The 25405-nt window shown below is 37.0% G+C and overlaps 2 protein-coding genes across 2 annotated transcripts; one reads left to right on the plus strand and one right to left on the minus strand.

Moving 5' to 3' along the window:
• The first annotated feature begins 182 nt into the window (after positions 1-182).
• On the plus strand, positions 183-16241 carry CCDC14 (coiled-coil domain containing 14). Its single transcript, XM_070957080.1, has 13 exons — positions 183-228; positions 3424-3479; positions 4836-4908; positions 5638-5710; positions 5801-5941; positions 6471-6716; positions 6815-6912; positions 7897-8479; positions 10340-10478; positions 11798-11877; positions 13124-13342; positions 13438-13570; positions 15103-16241. Exons 1-13 carry the CDS (start codon positions 196-198, stop codon positions 16082-16084), a joined length of 2856 nt encoding a protein of 951 aa, XP_070813181.1. The 5' UTR covers positions 183-195; the 3' UTR covers positions 16085-16241.
• A 3614-nt stretch (positions 16242-19855) lies between these two features.
• On the minus strand, positions 19856-25405 carry LOC139327286 (tetraspanin-6-like). The gene is made up of 7 exons (XM_070957081.1): positions 25313-25405; positions 24046-24234; positions 23077-23151; positions 22116-22211; positions 20749-20898; positions 20194-20277; positions 19856-19930 (listed from the first exon to the last, which is right to left on the minus strand). Exons 1-7 carry the CDS (start codon positions 25403-25405, stop codon positions 19856-19858), a joined length of 762 nt encoding a protein of 253 aa, XP_070813182.1.

The following is a 25405-nucleotide window of genomic DNA, read 5'->3' on the forward strand; positions in this document are numbered from 1 at the left end:
CGTAATCCCATTTCCCCGCCCACTCGCCCCGTTCCCGCTCCGACGGCCGCCGTCTCGTAATGACGATGGGGGGAAATGGGCGGGGCCTACCTTAGGCCCTTCCCCCCCCCTCGAAGAGCCGTTGGGGCTGCCCATCGTGTCTAGGGACGCGGCGCGACCTCGCGGGAACCCCCCCCCCCCTCACCAGGAGCTAGGATGGCGAGACCGGGCTGCTTGAAGCACCACAAGGTAAAAGCGCCAGAAATTGCAGGGCAGAATAAGCCCGTTTTGGGGAAAAAAACAAAAAGTGTGGTTGAAGATCTCTACCGAGTGCAAGGAAATATGTGCTAGACATATCTTGCTTTGGTTTTTTTCTCACCCCCCCCATCCCCCTTTGGTTGCAGAAAGAGTGGCGGGTTTTCCAATATTTGAAGGGCTGCCACAAAAAAAAAGAGGGGGTCAAATTATTCTCCAAAGCAGCAGAGGGCAGGACAAGAAACAATGGATGGAAACTAATCAAAGAGAGAAGAAACCTGGAATTAAGGAGAAACTTCCTGACAGAACAATTAACCAGTGGAACAGAAGTTGCCTTCAGAAGTTGTAGGTGCTTTTATCAATGGAGGTTTTTTAAGAAGTGACTGGACAGTCACTTGTCTGAAACGGTAGAGGGTCTCCTGCTTGAGCAGGGGGCTGGACTAGAAGACCTCCAAGGTCCCTTCTAACTCTATTCTTTATATATGTAAGAATATATAGAAGGGAACTTGGGGTTCATCTTGTGTTTTCCTTAGGTTTTCCTTAACCTTAGGTATGATTAAGGTATGTATATCTAGTTTTTTAGAGAGACAGACAGACAGATGTAGATGTCTAGTTTAATGAAAAGAAGGTCTAGGGGTGATATGGTAGCAGTGTTCCAATGTCTAAGGGGCTGCCACAAAGAAGAGAAGGTCAACCTATTTTCCAAAGCACCAGAGGGCAATACAAGAAACAATGGATGCAAACTAATCAAGGAGAGAAGCAACCTAGAACAAAAAATTTCCTAACAATGAGAACAATTAACCAGTTCAGAACAATTAACTTGTCTCCATAAATTGTGGGTGCTCCATCACTGGAGGTTTTTAAGAAGAGACTGGACACTCACTTGTCTGAAATGGTATAGTATCTCCTGCTTAAGCAGGAGGTTGGACTAGAAGACCTCCAAGGTCCCTTCCAGCTCTAGTCTATTCAATTTTTTGAGAACGAAAGGTAATCTCCGAAACAGCAACAGTTAACTCTCTGAATGGGGTGTGCAATGCGTTTTTGATATGGCACTTAGAGCAGGATTGAAAGAAACAAAAGCAAGCCCTTAAATGACACAAAATTTTAAAGGGTTTAGGGTGAGATGCAGACTTGGATTTCTTCCAGCAGGCAGTGTCTCTTTTCAGGAGGAGGAAGCCTGGATTCAACACCTTTTTAAAAATAATAATAATGGTAAAAATAAGGTGAATTATTTTTGTAAGATACTCAGGGTCGCTTCAATAGTGAGATGTGTGGCATATAAAATTAATAAACTGACTAGTGTGTGTGTGTGGAGTGAGGGATTAAAATTTAAGCAACTGAAAGTTCTGACTCCACCTGTTTTAATATCGGCAACTTTGAGTTGCTAAAGTGCAGACAATTTGTAAGAACCAGGAATGACTTTTGGGCCAGGATTGTGAAATTTCACCAGTTGGAAGCAAATTGTTGGACTCAAGTATATGGCACTTGCCTTTGGTTGGATCCCAAGATTCTGGTAAGAAAGAAAATAAAATCTACAACTGTGTTGATCTCTAGTGTCTACAATGAGGGGAGCAGAGAAAGGCCATTCAGACAAATATCTAGAAGTGGTACCAGTAGTTCAGACCACTTTATACAGGGACCTCCCAACAATCCTGTGAGATCAGAGACAGACTACTCCCAAGTCCCTGGTAACTTTGTTTGGCTGAGGGTGGATTTTTGACCCTTTAAATCATTGCATTTATCACATTGGAAATGAGGTTAAGTTAGGCACAACAACAGCAAAACCATGACAGTATTGTGACTGCCCTTTTTGTCCATGACATGACATGATACAGTTATACAAAAGGGGCACTGTTCGTGGCATGACATTACCAATCTATTTTTGTCATCCTGACAAAGGCAGCCAGCTCTTGCAGAAACACATCACTTCATTAAGCTTGACTTTATCTGATTTAATTTAGACGGCGCCTCTCATCAATAAGGCAACTCTGATCAGCTTACAAAGAGTAAAAAAAATAAATATCAAAACAATTACAACTTTAAAAAGCTCTATAAGTTTGCTTTAGTTTTATGTAAAACCCCTGTTCATGTATATAAATTTACCACTTTTGTATCACATTTATTAATGTATTCATAAAGGAGCAGCTCTGAGAACCATTTGGACAACCTGAAATATTTTCATCCAGGATCCTTAAGTCTGTCAATACTAAAGATAGAAACAAACAGCTTTTTAAAGGGTTGTAGGGCATTTACATCCCACTTGTTGAAACACTAAATAGTACTGCTTATGCTACTTATGATTTCAACTAAAATAAGTGTTGTTTATCTACATTCAGATCAGGAATTGCCAATATAAAAAAGCACAGTAAATCCTTTCCAGCTGCCTTTTAAATCCCAGCTTCTACATCTGCAGAGTGACATTCTGGCATTAGTACCATCTGCATATCAGGCTCACCATTCCCTTTCTGGGTAATTTCATATTATCTAATATGAATATCACTATGTAGGTACAACCACATATTTTGAAAACTGCAAGCTCTATCATTTAAGTTGAACAATCAGAAATTGCAGAGTTGTTTTCTGAGGCTAAAAATATGAAGGCCAAGAAAATTTCAGGAAACGTTTACCACATTCCTTGTGTTTTGTTTTGGTTTGTTTTGGTTTGTTTTGGTTTGTTTTGGTTTGGTTTGGTTTGGTTTGGTTTGGTTTGGTTTTGTTTTACCTCATATTTCCTCCCCTCCCACCACAGGACTTCACATTTCTAGTTGTAGCATAGAGTATTTAGTGGAATTTGGTTGCCAATTCATATGTAATATCTGTTATACAAAATATTGTTATTCATACTGTTTGTGAAAATATGTTAATTTAAAATGAGAAACTTGTTTTAAATTCATCCCCTCTTGAGAAGTGAATTAAGTTAACCCATATTTATAGATATTCAGAGATGCTAAATTGCTACAGATTGTTGTATTTAGAGGTTACTTTGCATTATTATACTGTCATATGTTTCACTCTAGACCCATGCATTTTTAATTATTTACTATGCTGGCATAGAATTTTTCCTTCATAAAATATTTATTTTAAATAACTATGCCATTGTAAACAAATATGCCATTGTTTGCAAACCAGATGTGATGGTCTTGTTGGAAAATTTATGTGAAAATGAGTCACTTCTCATACAATCAACAGGCATTGACTTCAGGAAGGTTGACTGGATCAACTAAACTGGCAAACAGGAAAAAACAGTAAGAATATCTTCATTAATGATGATGATGATGATGATAATGATGCTATTTGTTCAATCATGTCCAATTCTTGGCAATTCTGTGGATCAGCTCTTTCCACATTTTCCAATCCTGTATGGCTCTTTCAATTTTTTTATGCTCTGACTAATGTCAGCTTTGATGGTGTCTAGCTACCATGGTTTTTTGCAACCTCGCTGATCATTCCAAGCCTAACTGCCCTTTCTAATAAATTTGTTGGCATGACATAGCTGAAATAAGTAAGGTGAAATTTTGTGATGTTTCCTTCCAGGAATATGTCTGGTTTTATTTGCTCCAATGCTTGCTTATTTGTCACTTTTGCTGTCCCAGGAATGCACTGGAGTTTTTACCAACAATCTTCATTAGTATATATTGATATTATTGGCATGTAAAGCAGCTAATTGTTAGTATCCTAGGTCAGAGATGAAGCTATACTTATGTGTCCTGATCATTGGCTGTGTTAGATTAAAATGCTAGTATGAAATCCAACAATATTTCCAGGAGTATTACTTCCCCAGGCTTGCTTCTGATATCGTTCCTATTTAGCAAAATTCCAGTTTTTGTAGATAACAAAGGCTTAAAATTCATTAACAAAATACATTTTGCCCCATCATTTCTTTGTGGCTCTTCCAAGTGATAAAAGTGATGAAGAACTTGTTCAACTTTAGCCTCTCTAGCTATACTGACACTGGCAAAGATGCAATCATAATATATGTTGAGAACAGGGCACCAAACTGGAGAAGACTGTAAAGAGTCTCCCATGTACATAAAACCTGTACCTTTCAAGATTCTAAACTATCCAGAAAATCTTGATAGGTATACAATACTATCTGCTATAGATGGTCCTCTTCTTGATAAGCGTGTTTATGTAGTGCACAATGTAGAATGCTTGAAAAGATATTACAATACCTTCAGAGTTCAGACTATTGTTCTAATATAATTGCTTACAGAGCTCCTTCTGCAATTGAATTTTAGTATGCCTAATTTCCTAATAATAAATGTTATTTTATTTATTTAAATCCCACCTTTATTATTTTTACAAATAATATGAGGTGGCAAACAAATCAAACGCACCTTCCTCCTCCTATTTTCCCCAGAACAATAGCACTGGGAGGTGGGTAGGGCTGAGACAGAATGACTGGCCCAAAATCACACACACACACACACACACACACACACACACGGCTTTCATGGTTAAGGTGGGACTTGAACTCACAGTCTCCCATTTTCTAGCCTGGTGTCTTAACCACTGGATCAAGCTGGTTCTCTATAATAATTACAAACTATACTTTGGTAGCCTGTTGAACAATTTATTGGGATATCATTTCTATATTTCAGGATTGCTCCCAAAAAAGTGGCATATACAGAACTTGATGGCTATTCCCTGTATTCCACAGATTCAGAGGATCAGGTAAAAAGAGAAAGTGATGCAAAAATCTATCCTGAGAATTTTGTTTGCAACCTTTTCATCTATGTTATATTTTATAACTCATACAGGGTATCATAGATGTACATTGATTAAAATGGTTTAATTAAAGGTAATGTTTAAATTAAGAGACTGCACTCTCTCTTTTTGTTTCTGCAACATATGTCCTTTATGAAAAGTGAAAATTAGAAGTAGGATAGAAAGAGTATTAATGTTTTTGAATTTGGATTTTGGCAAAAATCTCTGAGAATACCACGGATAACTAAGAATTGTTTGTATACAATAGACATGCATGTGTTAAAAGGAATTTTGAGGTTTTTTTATTTAGTACATGTGTTTTAAACAAAATTTTTGTTTAGTACACAATATTTATATATCCCTTTTCTAGATTGCATAATCTTAAACATTTGATTTCAACTATATAATTGGATTCTCTTTCTCTCTCTAAATAAAAGAATCATGCAAACAGGAATTAAAGTAATCCAAAAATGAATATTCTTTGTTTGGCTCTTTTTTCCTATCACTTTTCCTTACTGAATACTATAAACAATTTGAAGTTTCATCAAAATCAGATCCTGGAACTCAACTAATTTAATGGAAGAATGTTTTTATTGCTAGAATATTCACTAGCTTTGAGAATAAAGATAAATTAATGATTAATTGCTTCCTATGCTAGAAACTGCTGTTTGTAATCTTCTTAATATCTTTTCTGAGGTTGCAAATATTCATCATGGCCTTGATCGCTGTGCATCTTTGTTAAGGGACATTCTTCAGAATGAGTCCCAAGGTAACGATCCTTTTCATTACTTGAATATAAAATTCATATCTTTGATAGCTTACCTTGTGGCTTAAATGGTATTTTTTCAAATGATGCTAGGAATGGTGGGCAGCTCTCAAAAAGCAGTGAAAACAACTACTTTCAAAGCAGCTTCCATACCTTTGCTGAATAAAATGGGTGGTGCTAAAAAGAGAGGTGTAAAGAAAAAAACTCTTTCAGCAAATGTGCAAAAAGAAACAGGTATGCACTTTTTCTTTAAATTTATTTTTTTTAACTATGCGTTTATCTCATTCATCATTCATTCATCATTCTGCTTCAATTACGTAATAGTTATAAGATGTAATTTTTGCCTCCAAAACCTGAATGTCTAGTTTTGTCTATAGATAACATACCATTGAAAATACTCGATAAGGGTTTTTTTTTTTTTTTTACAATCTTGTTTCATGAATGTGTGCCTTCATCCACCAACTGAATATGTTTTGTATTTATCGGAAAGGGTTAAGCGAGAATGTTAAACTAGATGTAAATCACCATATAACAGTCATAATTCTTGGTTTATGTCTTACCAAAGTTAATGATGGTTTCTGCTTTATAAACATGTTACTTCAAGCTTTTTTAACCATAGCTACAAATCCATAGCTGTATTTATTTAAAAAAAAACTTGCAACAACAGGATTCTCAAACCCAAACAATTAGTTCTGCATCTGGATAATATTAAAGGTATTAACAAGCTAAATATTTTCCATTCTGTTTGTTTGTTTTTCCCCAGCATCTGAGTTAAAGAGAAAGATAGTTTCAGGTAATGAAACTGCTGCTGAAAAAGATGTAACTCCTTTAAGCACCAAACAAGCCTTTGTTGTTAAATCGATTCATGGACCTTGCACTCAGCATTCTCCTGTAATGCACCAGAAATTGTGTGAGCATGCACAGTCCCAAAGGCCTTTGTTAAATAGCCACACTCCAGTGAAATCCAGCGATATGCCTGATGTCCCACTTTCCATCATTCCTGAAGAGGGTAAGTGGGGAGGCAGTTTGGCTGTCGTTATGCACTGTGTTCATTTGTTCAAATTAACCTTAGTGTTGTTAACTGTTTGCTGATTGTCCTCCTTTTAGCAGCATATCAACCTGCTACAGCATTCAACAGCCATTTACCTACCTCCACACCAGCACTATCCCCACAGCAGACAGTTAATCCTTCTGTCGTTCACCCTGTAAGTACCCTGCTGGAAGTAAATGGTCAAATTTATATTTTCCCTGTTTTATCCTAAACATGTTGCTAAGAGCAAAATGAACTGCTGTAAAGCAGTGCGCACTAGTCATGACTGAACTTGTGATTGAATTTGGGGTGGGTAAAGAAAAAAGGCACTTGAACTTTAGTTCCTTTGGACTTTGGTCCACAAGTTGAGCAGATACTGTATCTTTATCTTCAGATGAGAAGCAACGGGGATACATTTTATTTTAAATTCAACATGCTCTCTTAAGCAGAAATCCAGCTGTTCCCAGTACCTAAGTTGTTTTGAGGCCCTTTGTATTTATTCATTTGTTCCTGAGTGTTTGCTTCCCGCCCCCCCCCCCCAGTTTGTCTAAATTCTGCAACTTCTCAAAGATGCGCAAATTGAATTGGTGGGTTACCTCTTGTAAAAATTTTCTTGCCTCTTCAGTTCTGATCATTACAATTGAAGGAAATGGGGGAGAGATAGCAAAACTATTTTTTTAAAAAAAACACTTGCCTATTCCCATTTTCTCTATTCCATGTCATCTATTTTTGCCCTGGAGACAAAAATCAAGTCATTGGTTTTTTCTTTGTTGTACACACGAGTAAAAGATAATGTTGTGCTATTGTAGAAGAACCAGCATTTTTCAAAGTTCTCTTTAATTTGCAACAGTATTGAAATTCCCATACATATTTGCCATTTCTACTATTGAACATTACCAAGTTTAATTAGTTACTAAAGAAGACTGTCTCCTAGCATGCATTATTCTCTGGGTATTGGACAGTTGTCATATTGTTTAATACCAACTTGTTTGCTCATGCAATAGGTTCTTAAGGTGGGGAAAACCTTACACTCCATTCCCTTTTAAAATTGTAGTTAATTGTAAGAATGTAATTTGAATTGTAATTAACTTACAAGAATATAAGTTCAATATGATTTCAGCATGGAAGAACATTGCTTCTGTATGTATACTTGTCACAGGGCCTTCCTGTGGACACCTGCAGCCAGTGTGTCTCACGAATGGGGCCGGTCCTTGTATCCGGAGGCTTAAGGACTTCCGCTTCTGTGGCTCAGACGCAACCGTCAGCTTTGTGCTCTGCTCCACCCCACGTGGCTCCCTCTGGTCCAAGCAACCTCCCATCCTCAGCCATCCTCGCTCCATCTCCTGGCAGAGAGGCCATGTCACAAGGAAATCACGAAGAACAGTTTAATGAGGCAGAGTTGATCAGATGCATTCAGGCACAGCTGGCTCTGTTGCAGGCACGGGAAAGGGAGCGTGAGCTGAAGGAGGCTGTCAGAAATTGCCCAGATGTTAACCCGGTGCAATCCAAGTCACCCATTTCCAAAGAACCAGAGATATCTGAAGAATACAATGAAGGCACTTTAAGTGAAGAGGATACCTTAGATGGCATTGATATGGCACCTGTGAGAGATACAAGCTGCCAAACTAGTTTCAGCACAGAAATCTTAAAGCCTCAAAACAACAGCCCGCAGAAAAGAGTCCAAAAAGTAAAAACTGTGAAGTATCTTTTGGCAGAGCTCAAGGCCTTGCTAACTGACCGTGGTAATATGATTGTTCTTATTATGATTTGCTGGGAGGGACACTTTGTGATGTGAATATGATCAGTCCCCAGGTGGCCTAGTAGTGTCACTTGCTGACTTGGTTAGAGATGGTTTTAAGGTGCTCATGGTGTAGTAGCTAAGGTGCTGGCCTAGAAACCAGGAAAGACTGAGTTTTAGCCCTTTTTTAAGCATGAAAGTCAGCTGGATGACTTTGGGTCAGTCTCCCTCCCTCTCTTTCTCTCCCTCTCCCTTAATTCAATCTAGCTCACAAGGTAATTGTGGAGAAAATACGCAGGAGTACAAGTAGTCCTTGACTTAACAACAGTTTTTTTAGTGACTATTCAGAATAACAGCGGCACTGAAAAATATGACTTATGACCATTTTTCACAGTTACGACCGTTGTAGCATCACCATGATCACATAATCAGAATTCAGATGCTTGGCAACTGGTCCATGTTTCTGATGGTTGCAGTGTCCCAAGGTCATGTGATTACCTTTTGCAACCTTCTGACCAGCAAAGACAGTGGGGAAGCCAAATTCACTTAACAACTAGGTTACTAATTTATCAACTGAAGTGATTCACTTAACTGTGGCAAGAAAGATCATAAAATGGGACAAAATTCAACAGATATTTCACTTAATTACAGAAATTTTGGGCTCAATTGTTGTTGCAAGTTGAGGACTACCTATATTAGAGATGTTCACTGCTTATATAAAGGTGAGATAAAATGATAATGATATTGTCATCATCATATGAGAGCAACTCACTTACCACAGAAAAAGTGCTCAGTTTAATGTGAGTAGAAAATACTGCCAAACATGATAACCTCAAAACAAACACTGATTAAACAGCAGAATCTTTTGATAAGTTAGCATTCTGGATTAAACATAGTCTTTGATCATTTTTATCTTGCTTTGCAGCAAAATAGCCAGTGTAATGGTTAAGTTGTTGTACTAAAATCAGGGAGATCCAAATTAAAGTCCATCCTCAAAAGGGAAGCACTGTGAGTGCCTTTAGGCCAATCGTGACCGCTTAGCCCAATCTACCCCATATTGTTGCATCAAGAAACACAAATTTGTTAATGCAAAATAAACTTCAGTTTAACTTTCCTAATTTGATTTCCTTATTTTGAGATTACTTACTTGTAATCTTACCAAAATAATTTTGGGTTATTTGTTGATTTAATAATCTTGTTTAAATCCATCCATCATAAATCACTTTCTAGTAAATATGACAATTGCAGCATTTTTAAAAACTTGATGAGGATTGGAAATAGGCAATTACAAACATTAACTTTGCTCCTGTCTTGCCCTGCTCTGGGCAAACCAATGAACCATGAGGATTTTATATCACCAAAACAAAGATTTTGAACTTTTGCACTTTTGAATGCACCTTTACTTTCCCATTGGTTTTTCATGGTCTACAAAAATGAATCATTATAGAAGTAAAGACTGTTGAGATTTTAGCCTATGTTGTTGGGTCATGTTTCCAATCTTACATTTTGTTCAAGAAGTCACAGTTCTGTGATGTTTTTACCATTCTGAAATAAAAAGTATAAGGCAGTGAGGGAGTGTTGAAGCCTCAAATAAGAACTGTCAATGCTATAAATGAAATCTGTCACATTTCTTGGTCTTCATCTTAAAGCAACCTATTTGAAGAGTGGGCCCCGTTTTTCATATTTTAAATGGCAGTTGATGGAGAAACCCAACAGATGCCAAGAATCATGCCCTTGCAAACCTGCTCAGCCTGTTCATATTAGGATGATAAACTTGATTGTCTACAATAATACTTTCTGAAGAATGGCTATTTGGATATCTGTGAAAATACATTTTTTCTTGTTTTCCTCTCTCTCACCGAAGATTCAGAAACGTTAGGGGTGCTAGATGAAATAGATGACACCACATCACTCTTGCCTGCAGCTGTTGAGAATACAAATGTACAAGCTGAAATAGCACTTGCCCTTCAGCCTCTCAGAAGTGAAAACGCCCAGTTGCGCAGGTCAGTAAATAAGAGAAAAACATGGTACTTAAGGCGACAGTGGTGGTTCGCCAGATTGCAAACTCAGTCTAATTATACTACAGTGAGCATTGTGTTGGGATTCTGAATACATAAATACTTTGCTATTTTGGCTTGATGTCAAGCACTTTTTAAAAATTGAAAATCAAATATCACATCTGGACTGAATTCATATCTTCTTGAGCACAGCAACAAATCTACTCCCTGATTTTCCTCTTCTCAGAATAAAACTGAATCCAGGGCACATTTTGACAATGGTAGATATGCGATAAATGGGGTGGGAGCCTTTGGTGTTTGACTGTATATATTATGCTGGTGAGAAGAATAGCGGCACCACTGCATTCAATGACTGAGGTCTGTCCTTAGTTCAGAATCATCCTTGTAGTGAACCACCCAAGTTGCTGCAGTTTTAACTTTCCAGACAAGTAACAAGAACATGGAGATAGAGTTGTTCAGGCCCCAATTGGATAGTCCAGCAGCTGCTCAGGAAGATGGAAGGAGAGCAAGGTGGGGGTGAATGCCAATCAGACTGCTTTCAAAGAGGTTATTTCCAACATAACATTTCCAACTTTTGGGAACATCGTGGAAGTGAGTGAGCATCCAAGCACCAGTCATGTCAGATTTAGAGGGAGTTGCCATCAGGCTTGGGAGACACCAGGGTCACTGCTATCTGAAGATGACAACAGAATGGGCATTAAGATTTGGGAGAATAATATTCTCCATCTGCAAGTGGATAGCCGATTCTACTTTTCTTGAAAGACTTGAAATAGATCCTATATGATAAAGGAGTAGGGTTCTTTTAAACCTTTGGTTTGAAGTGTGGGCTGGTGGGGAGGAAGGTCATTGCAGTGGCTGGACTTTAATCGCTTTCTCAGTTATACACCCACACACATATCTGATGGAGAAAGGGAATTTAGGCCACAAGGAGATTCCATCCACCAAGAACAGGCTTGATTTCCTTAACTCAAGTAGTTAGGAAATGGTTCGCTTCCAGACTCAAGAAGTGGGTCATTTCAATTGGATCCAGGCCTTTAAGTGGATTGGGAGAGTTTAATACAACCGCACTAGAAAATGGGAGGCAGGATTTTAATATGAACAGGCCAATTATCCCAATGGAAGCTTTCTGCCAAAAGAAGGTGATTACTGCAGAAAGAAAGTTTATCTCAGGATGGGCAAACTTTACCTTTTTTCAGTCAAAGTGAGGAAAAAGTGCTTTGGGGGGCCACTTTTAAAGCTGCATCCAAGTAACAAATCTGTTTGTTAACAAAGAAAGTATTTGTTTAAAAATCCTCTTATTGTAGACGATTGAGAATTTTGAACCAACAGCTGAAGGAACAAAACAGAGCTGAAAAGGAATATAGCCTGGATAGCAACTTGGAAGGTAAGTAGCAAGATATAAATGTTTAAGCATGTATTAAAATCACTTTCAATAGCATCTGAGAACTGGAAATATTTTGACATATTTCCAGAAACGGTTTTTCTTTTCTGGAATATGGACTGATCCTCTGTGCTTCTCTGTACGTAGTTATTATACTAGTTACATTAAAGCCATACATCATACACGGTTCCCCTCTTCTCTCTTTCCCACTTTTATCTTCATATCGTGTTTGTGGCCCACAGTAGCACTGAGGGCATATTTTAAGGCCAATCGGCATTTTTATTCCAAATATGATAATTGTGTTTTCTCTGCAAAGGTGATGGAAATATTTTATTAAGGGTTCAGCTAGATTGGAAAGACAATGGAGTTAACACTCTGGCCCCACTTGTTTTTCCTAATTTACATGAATCTCAGTGATCTCAAAGAATTCTGTATTTATATATGTCTAACTGTGAGGGCAGCTGGCCAAACATAGTGGGACTGGGTTGTTTTCTAGTTATGGGTTGTATAGAGAGAGATACTCAAGATCAAGTAAAAGCAAGTGTTCTTCAGAGTTCTGGATGAGTGTATGATGATTAGAGACAATAGAGACTGCAGGTATGACCTTATTCTTCACCCAGTTTAAAAACCTCTTTGTGTTTGGATATGAACAAAGCAATAATATCTACTAATAGCTTTTTATAAATTACCTTCAGAGTAACTATAGTCCTTGACTACAAACCTTGCTAGTGTAATACAGAATATGAATATCTGCAAGATGCATTGAAAATAGCAAAAAGAGTAGTTGATTGTCACTTGTCATACTGTCTTGACTTGCATTGAATGTCATTGGCAAATTGTGTCATTCCAGAGATTAGGCATAAAATATTGGCTGCATAGTATTTTATATTATTTTACTACCTCCCTCTCATAAAATGTAAGGTGATGTACCAAGAAATATAATAACAATAAAATACAACCATAAATCCTCAACCGTAAAAGAGCCTGCAATTCATTATTTATGATACATACTGCTAAAAGTTGCCCCCTCCCCAGGCAACAAATACTCATTATTGCCACGGCCTTCTGAAATGCCAGAAGTCTAGAGTCAGGTGTATTGCTGGAACAATGTATTTCATTCAGACTTAAGAGCCCTACAGTAACACATCTCAGAGGTTAGAAGAAAGTGCCTTTTTTTTTTCAGTCAAACAAGTGAAATATTTGTCCATGGACCATATTTCTGAAAGAACTCTATTTTTTCCTCCTATAGTTGTGTCCCTCCAGTCTTTGAATATGACATTGCAGAGTCAGTTGAATGAATCCATGAGAAGCATTGAGTTGTTGCAGGATAAAAATGAAGAATTCATTAAAATCCTAGAAAGCCAAAAAGAAGAAAATAAAAGGCTAACTAGACAAATCCACGAGAAAGAACAAGAGCTGCTTGAAAAGAAACAACAGTGTGATATTGACTCAACCAAACTCAAAATCGGTGTGTACGTTGGCAAATTTGGGGGTGGGTGGGGGTTTCCAATCTTTGTGCATTATTATGGAAATTAAATTTCATTGGTTATTAATATATTCTAGAAGCAGATGAAATGTTGACCAATGTGAAGACTTACCAGTACAGGTTAGAAGCCGCTGAGAAAGAAAACCAGATTTTGGGGATAACATTGCGTCAGCGAGATGCAGAAGTGAATAGACTGCGTGAATTGACCTGGTACTGTTAACCTTGTTTATTTCTCTTAGTGTTTCAAATCCACTTAGCAAAATTGTACACTGCCTCAGAGATTTAGAACAATAAATTGAGAAATGCATCTTTGAAAAAACATTGAATACCTCAATAAATTTAGATTTGGGGAAGGAAAAGCTACCAAATGGAATAATATTTGATTTCTTTATTTCACATTCTAAACACTTGGACAATATCTCAGAATTATTGGTGGAGGATGGGAAATATTACTTATTTTACTAATATATGAATTCTTGATATAATAGTCAGCCACAAGGTGGTGGCAGTGACTCATGCAGAAAATTGAAACCTAATTTATTGAGAAAAAGAGAAAACTTTTGTGATAATAGTGTATATTAATACTACTACGTTGTGGATTTTAGTCCCTATTTTATTTCCAATAGAGGTATATTACTTAATGCTGTCAAGTGGTATTATAATTCTCCAAGGCTGTCACAGTGCACATTGTAGCCCCAGTTAGATGGAAAATCCTCTCTGGAAGTGATCCTGCATACAGTTCTTTATTTTGACTCAAACATTGGGAATACAGTTGCAAGAAAAAGTATGTGAAAAACTCCCAAGAGGTTCACATACTTTTTCTTGCAACTGTATATTAATCAAGCCTATTCTAAAGGTTACAATATTAGCAATTCTAGAGGACTAGTAGAAAGGCTGAAGGAAGCATGTGCATTAAACGGAAAATGGCTTTAATTATATCTGATAGTGAGATACATAACCAAATATGATTAAAGGACCAGATTAACTTGTATATTCCTTTTAATAAAACAGAAACATTTCATGTCTTCATAACTGGTTTATAAACTAATTTATGAACTTGTTTCTAGTCATGGTTCACCCTGAATTTCAACCTTATTTTGTTCTCTTGAAGATCAGCATAGGTAATTCTCTATGGGTGGTGTGGTGTTAAGATGTTAGATAAGGAACTCCTACAGGAGAGGCAAAATAAAAGATAAATAAAATAAATAAATAGACTAATATATATTGTTCTATGAGAAAGATGGGGAATTGTGAGTAGTATAAATCCTTTACCTGATGTTTTTGCACCTAGAGTGCCTGGCCAACATTCAACAGGAAAACCACAAATTATTGACTGAAAATTCTCCTATGTGGTTTAGCTCCAAAAAGGTGCAAAATATTTTTGTTAAAATTCTATTTTTTGCACTACAATACCATGAAGCAGCAAAACAAGGCTGGAGAACCGCTACCATCTGGGCATCTCTGAATACATTTTCTCCAGCCCTTAAAGATGAGGGAAGATAGAAAGAAAAGCGCAGCCCTGGCTGTAAAATGGTTTCCAGTTCTCCTCAATGGAATGTACTTAGAGTTAGATGCCCTGATACTTCAAGTATCAATTAGATTATACCCTACTGGAATACATATCTATTCAGAAATGAGCCTAATTAGTGGTGCTAAGATTGTACCTTGGCTTTTCAGATATGTACAAGCCTTTACACCTTTGTCTCATTTTGACATCATGTCTTGACATCTGTGCTTTACAGGGCCCTTCAAGGGAGTATGTCCAAACTACTGTCAGACCTTACTGGGGATATGGTGAAGCCCAGACAAGTCAGCAGTCTATCGAAAGCTCTCTTGGAAATTCATGAGAAACAATTGCAGCCTGATGCATACCCTCTAAGTGATTCCATAATAAACTATCTAAAAAAATTAGAAATGGATCCTGTTCTGACCAACATGGAGCCCCTCTTAAGTGAGGGTGAGATACAAGAGCCCAAGCAAGTATTTGATGTGAGGGCAGATGAGCATCCTGCCCAAGAGAGTCAGGTGGTAGCAGAGGAAACTGTGGCTTCAAGAAATCTTTCTGTCTTCCAAAAGCTTGATGCAGAAGCAGCCAGCTGCTTAAGCACTTTAGGGGGTCCTGAGCTGGATGAGACTATTTACATTCCACTGAGTAGCAGTCCATCTCAGAAACCAGTCACAACAACTGAAAGGAAAACAGTCATACAACAGAACCCGATTCCCCACAAACTGGAGTGTGGCTCTAAGCAGCCAAGCAAGGTTGGGATGCTGAGCAACAGCAAGATCGGTGATAAGTTCTATGGTAGCTTTGGTCGAAAAATGACTGTTGAAAATAAATCTGAAACTCTGGGGAGGATAGAGAAGCTGGAAAGCGAGAGACTCCAAATGCAGCCAAAAGAAAGAAGTAATGGGTCTGCTAATGTGATTTTGAACAATCCAGACAGACTTCAGCCTGATAAACACTGTTATGCTCAAAAAGGAAATGGGCAGAAGAACCCTGGAATTTCTGCTTCTGACTCCAGTTTTTCAACTCTTGACTGGATGTCAGGAAAATCTGAGTGGACTATATCTTCCTTTTCAACGTTCACATCCAGAGATGAAGAAGACTTCAAAAATGGATTAGCAGCCTTGGATGCCAACATAGCAAGACTGCAAAAGACGTTGCAGAATAGCTTGAAAAAACAAGGAGACTTTGAAAGTACTTCAATAGTTCAGAATAACTAGGAAATACAGTATGTACTTTTTAAAAACCCTAGTGATTTGTAACCTTTTTTATTTTTTGTATGTTATCTTTCAAAACTTTGTCAGTGAATATCTTACTAATAAATTAACAGCTGTTAATTAAAAGGCTGTTTCATCACTAAAAACACTGATAAAATAAATCAAGGGTAAATTTCAAATGGATCTGCAAATTTTAATATTTAAAGATACACGATTGCTTTGAAATGTATTATTAAAGGAATAGAACCTGTTTTTCTTGTGGCTTTCATGAATGATTGATAAAGGCCAAACAAAAAGTGTGTAATATTTTTTTTCTAGAATGTGCATATTGGAAATATGTTGCCATGGATGTCATAATAGAGAAGTTTTAATCTTACAACCTGTTGATTTGGCTAATAAGATTTTGGTCCATAACTTAAATGCAGTCTTGCAAATACATTGCCCTTTCATATTTATATGCTTAGAATCAGAGATAGGAGAGGACAAATATTTCATCTAGTCCACAAATGTTTGCATACACATGCACTCACATACTCTGTGCAGGATTCTCTACAGATGATTTTTGCAAATTGTGCAAAAGATTATCATCTCCCTGAAGACTTCTAATAAAAAAAGAACTCAGTATGTCATGGAGCAGCCTCTTCCACTGGCTTCCACTGGTATTATCAAGATGCTCCTCCTGATATCCAACTATGAACATCTTTTCTTGTACTTTGTTGATTTTAATTCTACCCTCTAAATCAATAAAGTCCACTCCTTCTGTGTTACTCTTAAAATATTTGAAGATTGTAATCATACCTGCCTTATCACCGGCTAATCCTTTCAACCCAGAAGCGCCTTAAATGGTGCTTCCGACATGAACGGGACAGGGAGCATATCTGCCTTTGGTCATTTTTCTGTAGGTTAAAAAACATCCAAATCTTTTGCCCTTCCTCTGGCTTGGTTTCCAGACCTTTCTCCATCTCAACAACTCCCCTCTGAATTTTCTCCAGTTTTTCATCTGATTGAAGCCTGGTGCTCAGGATCAGACACAATTTCTGGAGGCTGGAAACTAAAACACAACACAATTTCTTCCAGCAAATTGGACTCTTATGTTTCTGCTAATGCAGCATTTATCATTTTAGCATCTGCATCAAACTGCTGGCTAATTTTAATTTCTAGTCAACAAGGACCCTCAGATCCCCTTCATAATATATGACTACGAAGCTCCTTCCTATATTTGCGCCTTACATTTCTCATACCCATTTTGTATCTTCTACCCTATTCCTATCAGCTCCCTGTTCAAGACTGTTTGGATCTTTTAAAATTTCAACCACTCCTCCCAATTTTGTGTCATCTGCAGACTTTATAAGTATTCCCTTAACTCCAGGTGACTGATAAAAATGTTGAGTAGCTGAGGACAGAATAGCCCAATGGCACTCCATTCAGCAATTCCACTGCATCTTAAATAGAGACATTAATAAATACTTTAGTAATTTAGTCAATAGTGAGTCCATTTCCCAATAGTATCATCTATTCCATATTTTATGAAAGAGCATTAGAAGGCACATGTCAAAGAGAGAGAGAGAGAACAAACCCATGCTGGTTCCTGTGAATTGTTGCATCCTTATCTAAACACTGATAAATGTGCTGCTTGCTAATCTGTTTAGATGCCTTAATCCAGTATGGTCATTATGCTGACAGGTTTGTAATTTCCCAGCTACTCCTGACTGGTGATTTAAGCAATTGTAGAGTTCCACTAATTCTTAATAGAGGAAAATGTCCTTCAGCTTGACAGCTAGGAGTGTAATTATTTCCAGCTTTGCTCATGGATGCCTAATCTGCATCTATGCCAGAAGCACCAACCCAATCCTATCCATAGTGAAACTATACTTAACAAAAATCACCTTCAAAAATATTTCACCAGCATCAGCCATAATTGTATCACCTTCTTAGAAACAGTCACAATGGGCTCTTCCTCTGAAAACTAAAATGTCGGACAATTCCACTTGGGTTTTTGGTGCTAAATATAGAAATCAAGAATTTAGCACACCTTCATTAATTTCTGTTTGCAGTTCAGAGTCCATGGGATTACCACTAATCTCTTCAGACTGCTTTGTCTTCTCTAAAAACACATTCAGTATCTCCCTCTCACTCATACACACATCAGTGTTCCTTTAGGCAGATATTTTCAAATTGTTGCTCTAACAAAACTAGATCCTTCTAGTTGATTAGCAGATAAGATTTGCAGATTCTGAGCAGACTCCTTCAAATACTTATAACAAATTAATATTTTCCAGGAGGCCAGGAAGGAGAAATGCTAAGACAATATGTTAGTCCCATAAAGGGAAATTCTACAGCTGGTGCAATTCTTTTTTGGGGACATTAGTAGAGATATTTTCTAATAGTCTGGGTTTGGAATTTCTACCCAGAAAAGTAATGATAGAGAAAACGAGTGAAATGAGCAAGTGATTTGAAACAGTTTCCTTTGAAGGTCAAAAGTGGAATTTATGAGCCAAGTCATTTTAAGGAGCCTGGCTTAATTTCAGAGAGATTAATATGGGAGATAGCTGACCTTGTTTCTGCAATGGAAAAGAAATTGTCTCTAGTTTTTGTTTACTCTAAATTTAAGCATCTGCTTAAATTTTGTATTACAAGAATGGGTTTAGCTGTCCTTTGTGTACTATTTACATATTGCACTGAACTTGGCTTTTGGAGTTGGAGTTTATTAATTTACTCCAGTTCTTAAAAGGGTAGGTGGTCATTAAAATATCACTTTAGGTTGGTGCTATCTGAAAACTGTATAAATTATGTATCAATATTCTTTTGCTTATTAGTTGTCTTTACATTAGTGAAGCATTTTAGGCAACATCTGATCAACTTTGATTGATCTAAAAAACCAAATAGACACAAGCCTAAAAGACAAATGCTGTAGGCTAGATTGCCATTGCTGAAATTTTTGAGGAGATTAATTCCCATTTTATTCCAAGAAAATTGCATGGCTATATCCGTGTACATTTCCAGGAAGTGAGTTTGACTTTACTTCTTAGTATGTTACTATCTACCATTTTCCTGTGCTATTTATGTGACTAGCACAGTTCCTTGTAAGTGTCTTGCTAAGCAATACTTGTACATTCATTTACCTAATTATTATACACCCCTAATAATTATACATTCAAGGGCCTGGTGGCTCAGCAGACTGATAGCATTGTAATTAACATCAGCTGTCTGCAATTACTGTAAGTTCGAATCTCACCAGGCTCAAGGTTGACTCAGCCTTCCATTCTTTCTAAGGTAGGTAAATTGAGGACCCAGTTTGTGGGGGCAATAAGCTGACTTTGTATAAATATACAAAAGTATGAAGGCTATTGCTTAACGCATTGTAAGATGCCCTGAGTCTCTGGAGAAGGGCGGCATATAAATCAAATTAAAAAAAAAATACACCCCAGTTGTCTGAGTGTATTAAACCCACACTTCTTTTTAAAGATTGTCATCCTATTAATACCCTAGCGAATACAAGAGAGTTACTGTATCTACATGGAAATTTGAGTGAGATTGTACTATGTGAAGTAGGATCTCAACGTTTTAGCAACTTAAATTTTTACAGATTGCCTTCGTTAACAAGGCAGAATCCAGAGGGGCCACGATACTAGGAGTGAAAAATACCAATGCAACAATTGTGTTTTAGAACATTTTATTTTGTGCACTTTGTATTTGGCAAGACAAAAAGAAGAAAAAAACCACTTTATTTCAATTTCAATTCAAGTTTGCAGTCACAAAATGAATGCTGGCTTCTTAAGCTTGTTCAATGATGTCATAGTCTTCGTTTATTATTTTCAGCAGAATATAGCAAAGCATGATCCCAGTTACCTGATGAGAAAGTACAGAACATGCAGAAAGTGATTTAATTCTGACACGTAAGAAAATGAAATCGATCATTCCAGTTAGATGGCATTTAGCTCTAAGATCTACTGAAAGCAATAGCGTGATAGAGCTACTATACAAGAGAAACAGTGTTAAGGATCCCAAATGTTTTTTACTTTACTTTGAAAGTCTGGACCTACAGATATGTCTCTCCAACCAAGCACCAAATGCTATTACTGTAGTCCTTTATTTAAGCCTTTTATGCTTACCTGACCAAATACAACAAGAACTGCAAGTCCTCCAAGTGCAGAAATGTTTCTTTCAGTCCATGTCTTTAGTTTCAGAAGACAGCCCTGAGAAAGAAGGATGGGAATGCATTCTTAACAATTGCAATGGATGTTTCTTAAAAGCTAATCAAATTAAATTCAGCTAACAATTAAAACAATAAACCATTAGAGAGCTCAGAGAGAGAATGAGGGAGAACCTACAGGCATAGACTATAAATGTTAGATGTTATGCCTACTTTGAGATTGAGGGAACAGTTTTACAGTGGTTCTACTCCTTTCTCAATGACTAGTTCTAATCAGAGCAGGTAGGAGAGTTAGCAAAAGAATCCATTTAAAACCAAGATATGTCATGAGTTAGATTCTATCATCACTATATAGATGTAGCAACTTGGAAGGAATCATCCTGAACAACAAGGTTCTTTACTTAATCCATTTAACAATATATTCCCAGTAAGAACTGTAACCAACTTAAAAGCACTTTAGATTCACATGCATCCTTCCTTTAACAAAAGCAATGATGGGAATGTGGAGTTTTACCTCCTGATTAATGCCAACCATATCTTCGTTTAGATCAGTAACACAGCTTTCCACAGGCACTTTGCAGCAGCTTTTGGGGACAGATGAGGAGAGCAGTCCAAAGGTTGTGTTTTGCCAGTCTGAATAGTTCTCCGCACCACAGCATTGAAACTACAGTAGGGAGGAAAGCATGCAAGTTGGTAACAGAGAATATAGTGTCTCATAAGTCAGTAGCTTCACTTCCTTAACTAAATGCAGAGATTTTCTGCTCACAGTCTAGCCATATATCTTTCTTAAAGTTCTTGACAGTGGGAAGATGAAGACATGATGGACTCAACACAGATCATAGAAGGTAGTTTCCTTTCTTTGTTTCCCTATTAATGTTAGATTTTGGAATTGTAAACCATTCCAAGTTTTTCCTATAAGAAGTGTCATCCTCACTAAATATTTACAGTGCCTTCTGGAATCCTTAAAATATTGGTTTACATTGCCTCAACAACAGATAAATAAATAATCTAGACATCCATAGTAGATAAATGGGGAACAGTCATCTTGGACAGAATTCCAAAAGGCTTTGCAGTTCTGGAAAACACTCTCTCTTTTTTTTTTTTTTTAATTTGATTTATATGCCGCCCTTCTCCGGAGACTCAGGGCGGCTTACAATGCGCTAAGCAATAGCCTTCATTCTTTTGTATATTTATACAAAGTCAGCTTATTGCCCCCACAAACTGGGTCCTCAATTTACCTAGTTTAGAAAGGATGGAAGGCTGAGTCAACCTTGAGCCTTGGCGAGGTTCGAACCTGCAGTAATTGCAGGCAGCTGGTCTTAATAACAGGGTGCTTTAGACCACTGTACTACCAAGGCTCTTGCTATGTATTTTCTTATACATTTTCTTAGACGCAACTCAGATTCATATTAGGGGTGCCCATGTCATTTTCCCTACGTATCTACAGGCATGAAAAAAAAATAATCTGCAGAGGTGATTTACTTGGAGCAATTCTATTTGAACATTCCCTTTGAACATTATCCAGTAATCACCTGGCTGTAGAATATATTGAACCTTTAACTGAGTTGGAAAGTATGCTTTGAGACCAAGGGCGGCGGTGAGTCACATACTAGTTAGCTCCAGTTTAACCCAGTGGGATTCTATAAACTCTGTTTCTGAATACAGATCAGCAGTCTAAACAAAATCTGTAGTTCAGACTTTTTAATTGTAAAACAACAAAACGGAAGCAGCAGCAACACCAATTCTAAAGGTTTGAGCCTATTTACTAGAATCAGTATTTAATTTCTATAGTTGTTCCTCTAATGCAAGTGAGAAGTCATGCTACCAATTTTTGTCTTAAATTAGGGTTCAGTTGTTCCTGGGGGGGGGGAGATTCCTTACCTCTGCTTGGAGAGTATCCACCCCCTTGGTGATCTGCACTATCTTATCATACTTGTTCAGAATCCTCACGAAATCTTTGGATACAGTCTGGAGTAGCTGGGGAGACATAGAATAAAGCAAATGGAAATTCTAGGGCATTCAGAACATACACTTTTCAAACTCTTTTTTTATGTTTACAACTGACTCTAAGTTGTTTATACTCCTGTTTATACTCCTTTTGCTGTGAATCCAGTACAGTACAAAACTGTACCGTAAAATTGCAAGACTAATAGCAATGAAAAGCCATTTCTATTTTAAGTTAGCCAGTTATTACTAACTATTTTGAAGAGGTGGTGATCACTTCCTCTGAAAATCATATAGTGTTAAAGATGTTTGTCTTTTATCTGCCGGTTACGAACACTATCCTGACATGATTAGCAGTGGTGTTCCTTGTAAGGCAGCTTGTTCTAGTCAATTGCTTTTCAACGTTGGGGTACTTAACTATTTAGGAAAAAGCAGCCAACTGACACTGCACCCCACCCAGATTCTTTTTTATATTTTTTGAGCATAGAACTATTATCAGTTGAATATTAAATTACACATCAGGTCAAGCTCTGCTCCATTGCAGTTGCCTTCCTCTGCCAGAGTGCTGTGGGAAGATAACTGATCATACAATATTAGGCTAACAGATAATCATTGTTTGTATAAATCTTGTCACCCACTTCCTCTCTTTCCATTTCTCTATTTTAGAGTGACAGAGAAGACAAAAAAAAAGCATCCTTTGTTAAGGACATGGGAAAGCCCAGAATGCTGTACTGGACATACAGGTAGCTAGCAGAAATCAAGAATTAGTTCGCATTATGGCAATTCTCCATTCCTCTTGAGAATGGAGAATTCTCAAGAAGCAAAAGGTTTTGCCTCCCCTCCAGTTTGAAGATAAGACTTGTGTTTTGAACCAGAAATCTTCTTTTCCAAACCTCACCTTTATTCTGCACGCATAGGAAGTGGCAACAACTAGGATTTCAGTGATCAAGAGCAACACCAGTAAACCTGTGAACTAGTCAGAGAGAGAGAGAGAGAGAGAGAGAGAGAGAGAGAGAGAGAGAGAGAGAGAGAGAGAGAGAGAGAGACCTGTTTAGTTTAAAAGCCACTGATTTATCAGAATTGCTTTTGAGAACACAGCACTGTTATTTTTACCCTTCTATATCCATCCCTAACTCTCTTATTCAGAGGTCCAATTCTTAGCCTGCCTGGTATGTCAACCTCACTCTGGGACAACTGCAAAGCCAAACTCAACATTCATCCATTACTGCGGTCACTTATCTTCTCAGATACGTCAAAATGATGAAGTCACCATTAGAAAGAGTTGAAACTGAGAGGCCGATTCTGTCCAAGTCAAACCACCCGAACCATACATGGTAAAAACTTGGCTCTGGTTATATAGTGACTGCGTTATATGCATATATTTCCAGGCCAACATATTTTGGGGCATTATTAGCACTAAAAACAACAAGCACCATAGTCAGATAGTTTTCTCCAACACATTAACAGAACTGGAATTTAAATGGCATACAACCATCTAACATAATTGTAGCTTCTTACAAAATAAAACAAATTTTACAGTCAATTCAAATAAAAATATATTAAATGTTGGTTTACTTTTACTACTCCTCAGTAATGGACAATTATGTAGACAGAATTTCTAGCTTAATTTCTTGACACCAGGTTACAATTTCTTGTTTCCATGTATATGAGCTCAGGACTGCAATGGGTTTAGTCCAGTCCTACCTTAAGAGCTGATCTGAGAAAGAATCAGAACTTAAGGAGATATTGCTACGGCATCTTGCAACTCCATTGAGGTTAAATCTTAACCACATTGAGATTCATTAAACAAATCATGATTAACTACACATGTTTTGTATTGCATTTAATATATTTGAATAGCACTTACCAATTTGATCATGGCTTTGTTAGATCTGAATAAAGCAATTGCCCCAAAGCCAGACAGAATGATAATAAGCACACCAATAACTGTTATGGTCACAGGTACTCCTGAAGCAGCTTCATTCAGTACCACAAAAGCATTGTGGAGTTTCACTTGAACACACACACCTGTGATTATTAACACAACTCCAGCAACCTAGAGTTTGAGAGGTTAAAGCATAATTAAGAAACATAGTTAGAGGTTATTCCTCATGAAGGCAAATATATTTTAGTCAAATTAATTTCAAACTATTTGTAACACGGATGTTCAAAGTCATACAAGGGAAAGAAGTATAGATAAAAATCTTGATTGTTACTTGCACAGACATTTGCTCTAAACTCATAGTAGAGTTAACCCTTTCTGTTCAAGGCTAGGCTTTAAACATCAAACTAGGTCATTATGTGGTTTGTTTGGTTTCTAATCCATTCTGTGGTTCATGGATTATTCAGCACATATTAAACAAGCCATGATATAACAAATTCAAGCTCTTTACTCTTTTAAAGTTTCAGGAGGTATGTTTAGAGTTACACTATTAATCAATAGTGTAGAAGAAATAAGGCTACTATATTCTTAAAGAAATTCTAAAAAAAAATAGCAGTAAAAAGGAGATATTTATGGATTTTTCTAGGAAAATATTCTAGGAGGATCATAGCAAAGCCATCCACTGTTTGTAAAATACTCAAGCATACCAATTTAAACAGAGATTATTTAAAAAACACAGCTGTGTATATACAACATACAAATTCAGAAAAACCATGTTTAATGCAAAGTAAATCAAGTCATTATATATTACTTATTCTAGGGCTGAAAAATTATAAATAGTATAAAGTACAGGAAAAGGAAGCATTTCATCAAAGCATTTTAAATTAAGTCATTTATATTTAGTGAAAAATGTAATTTGCTTTAGAATATTACACCTTGGCCTCACAAAAAGTTTTAATTGCTAAATGATGCAAGTTGGAAAAAACCTCAGTTCTGCCATCGTGGTTTAGAAACACTGCTTTACGATTTAGCACATTGTGCAAGCACAACCACAATCTTATTAAGTTTATTTTCTAAACTACTATATTTCCAGTTATCCTACTATGGCTAAGAACTGCACTATTATAACACATAACAGAATTTAGAAGTTGGTCCAAAAATAAATGAAAAAAATTTGTAACATTTTATAAATCTAGATACAAAGTGAGATACATTTACAAATTTAAAACACACACACAAATCAATACCTTACCCAATAAAGTAAAACAGTCAGCCATAAAGCGATTTTAATGCACCACTCCCATGAAATTCTTCTTTCTGCTCTCATTTTGCTGGTTACCTCCAT

This window comes from Pituophis catenifer, unplaced genomic scaffold (genome assembly GCF_029215685.1).
Source record: "Pituophis catenifer annectens isolate HBS135680 unplaced genomic scaffold, rPitCat1.0.hap2 SCAF_1, whole genome shotgun sequence".
Lineage (NCBI taxonomy): Eukaryota > Metazoa > Chordata > Lepidosauria > Squamata > Colubridae > Pituophis > Pituophis catenifer.

What these genes read in the sequence shown, in the direction of transcription:
- LOC139327286 (XM_070957081.1), bottom strand. Translation starts at nt 25,405, where the DNA reads ATGGAGGTAACCAGCAAAATGAGAGCAGAAAGAAGAATTTCATGGGAG. An exon ending in TGACTGTTTTACTTTATTGG is followed by an intron (nt 24,235 to 25,312) that starts GTAAGGTATTGA and finishes CTCAAACTCTAG; the next exon opens with GTTGCTGGAGTTGTGTTAAT. An exon ending in TGGTTGGCATTAATCAGGAG is followed by an intron (nt 20,278 to 20,748) that starts GTAAAACTCCAC and finishes CTTCTTTCTCAG; the next exon opens with GGCTGTCTTCTGAAACTAAA.
- CCDC14 (XM_070957080.1), top strand. Translation starts at nt 196, where the DNA reads ATGGCGAGACCGGGCTGCTTGAAGCACCACAAG. An exon ending in CTGGCAAACAGGAAAAAACA is followed by an intron (nt 3,480 to 4,835) that starts GTAAGAATATCT and finishes TCTATATTTCAG; the next exon opens with GATTGCTCCCAAAAAAGTGG. An exon ending in TTCCATCATTCCTGAAGAGG is followed by an intron (nt 6,717 to 6,814) that starts GTAAGTGGGGAG and finishes TCCTCCTTTTAG; the next exon opens with CAGCATATCAACCTGCTACA.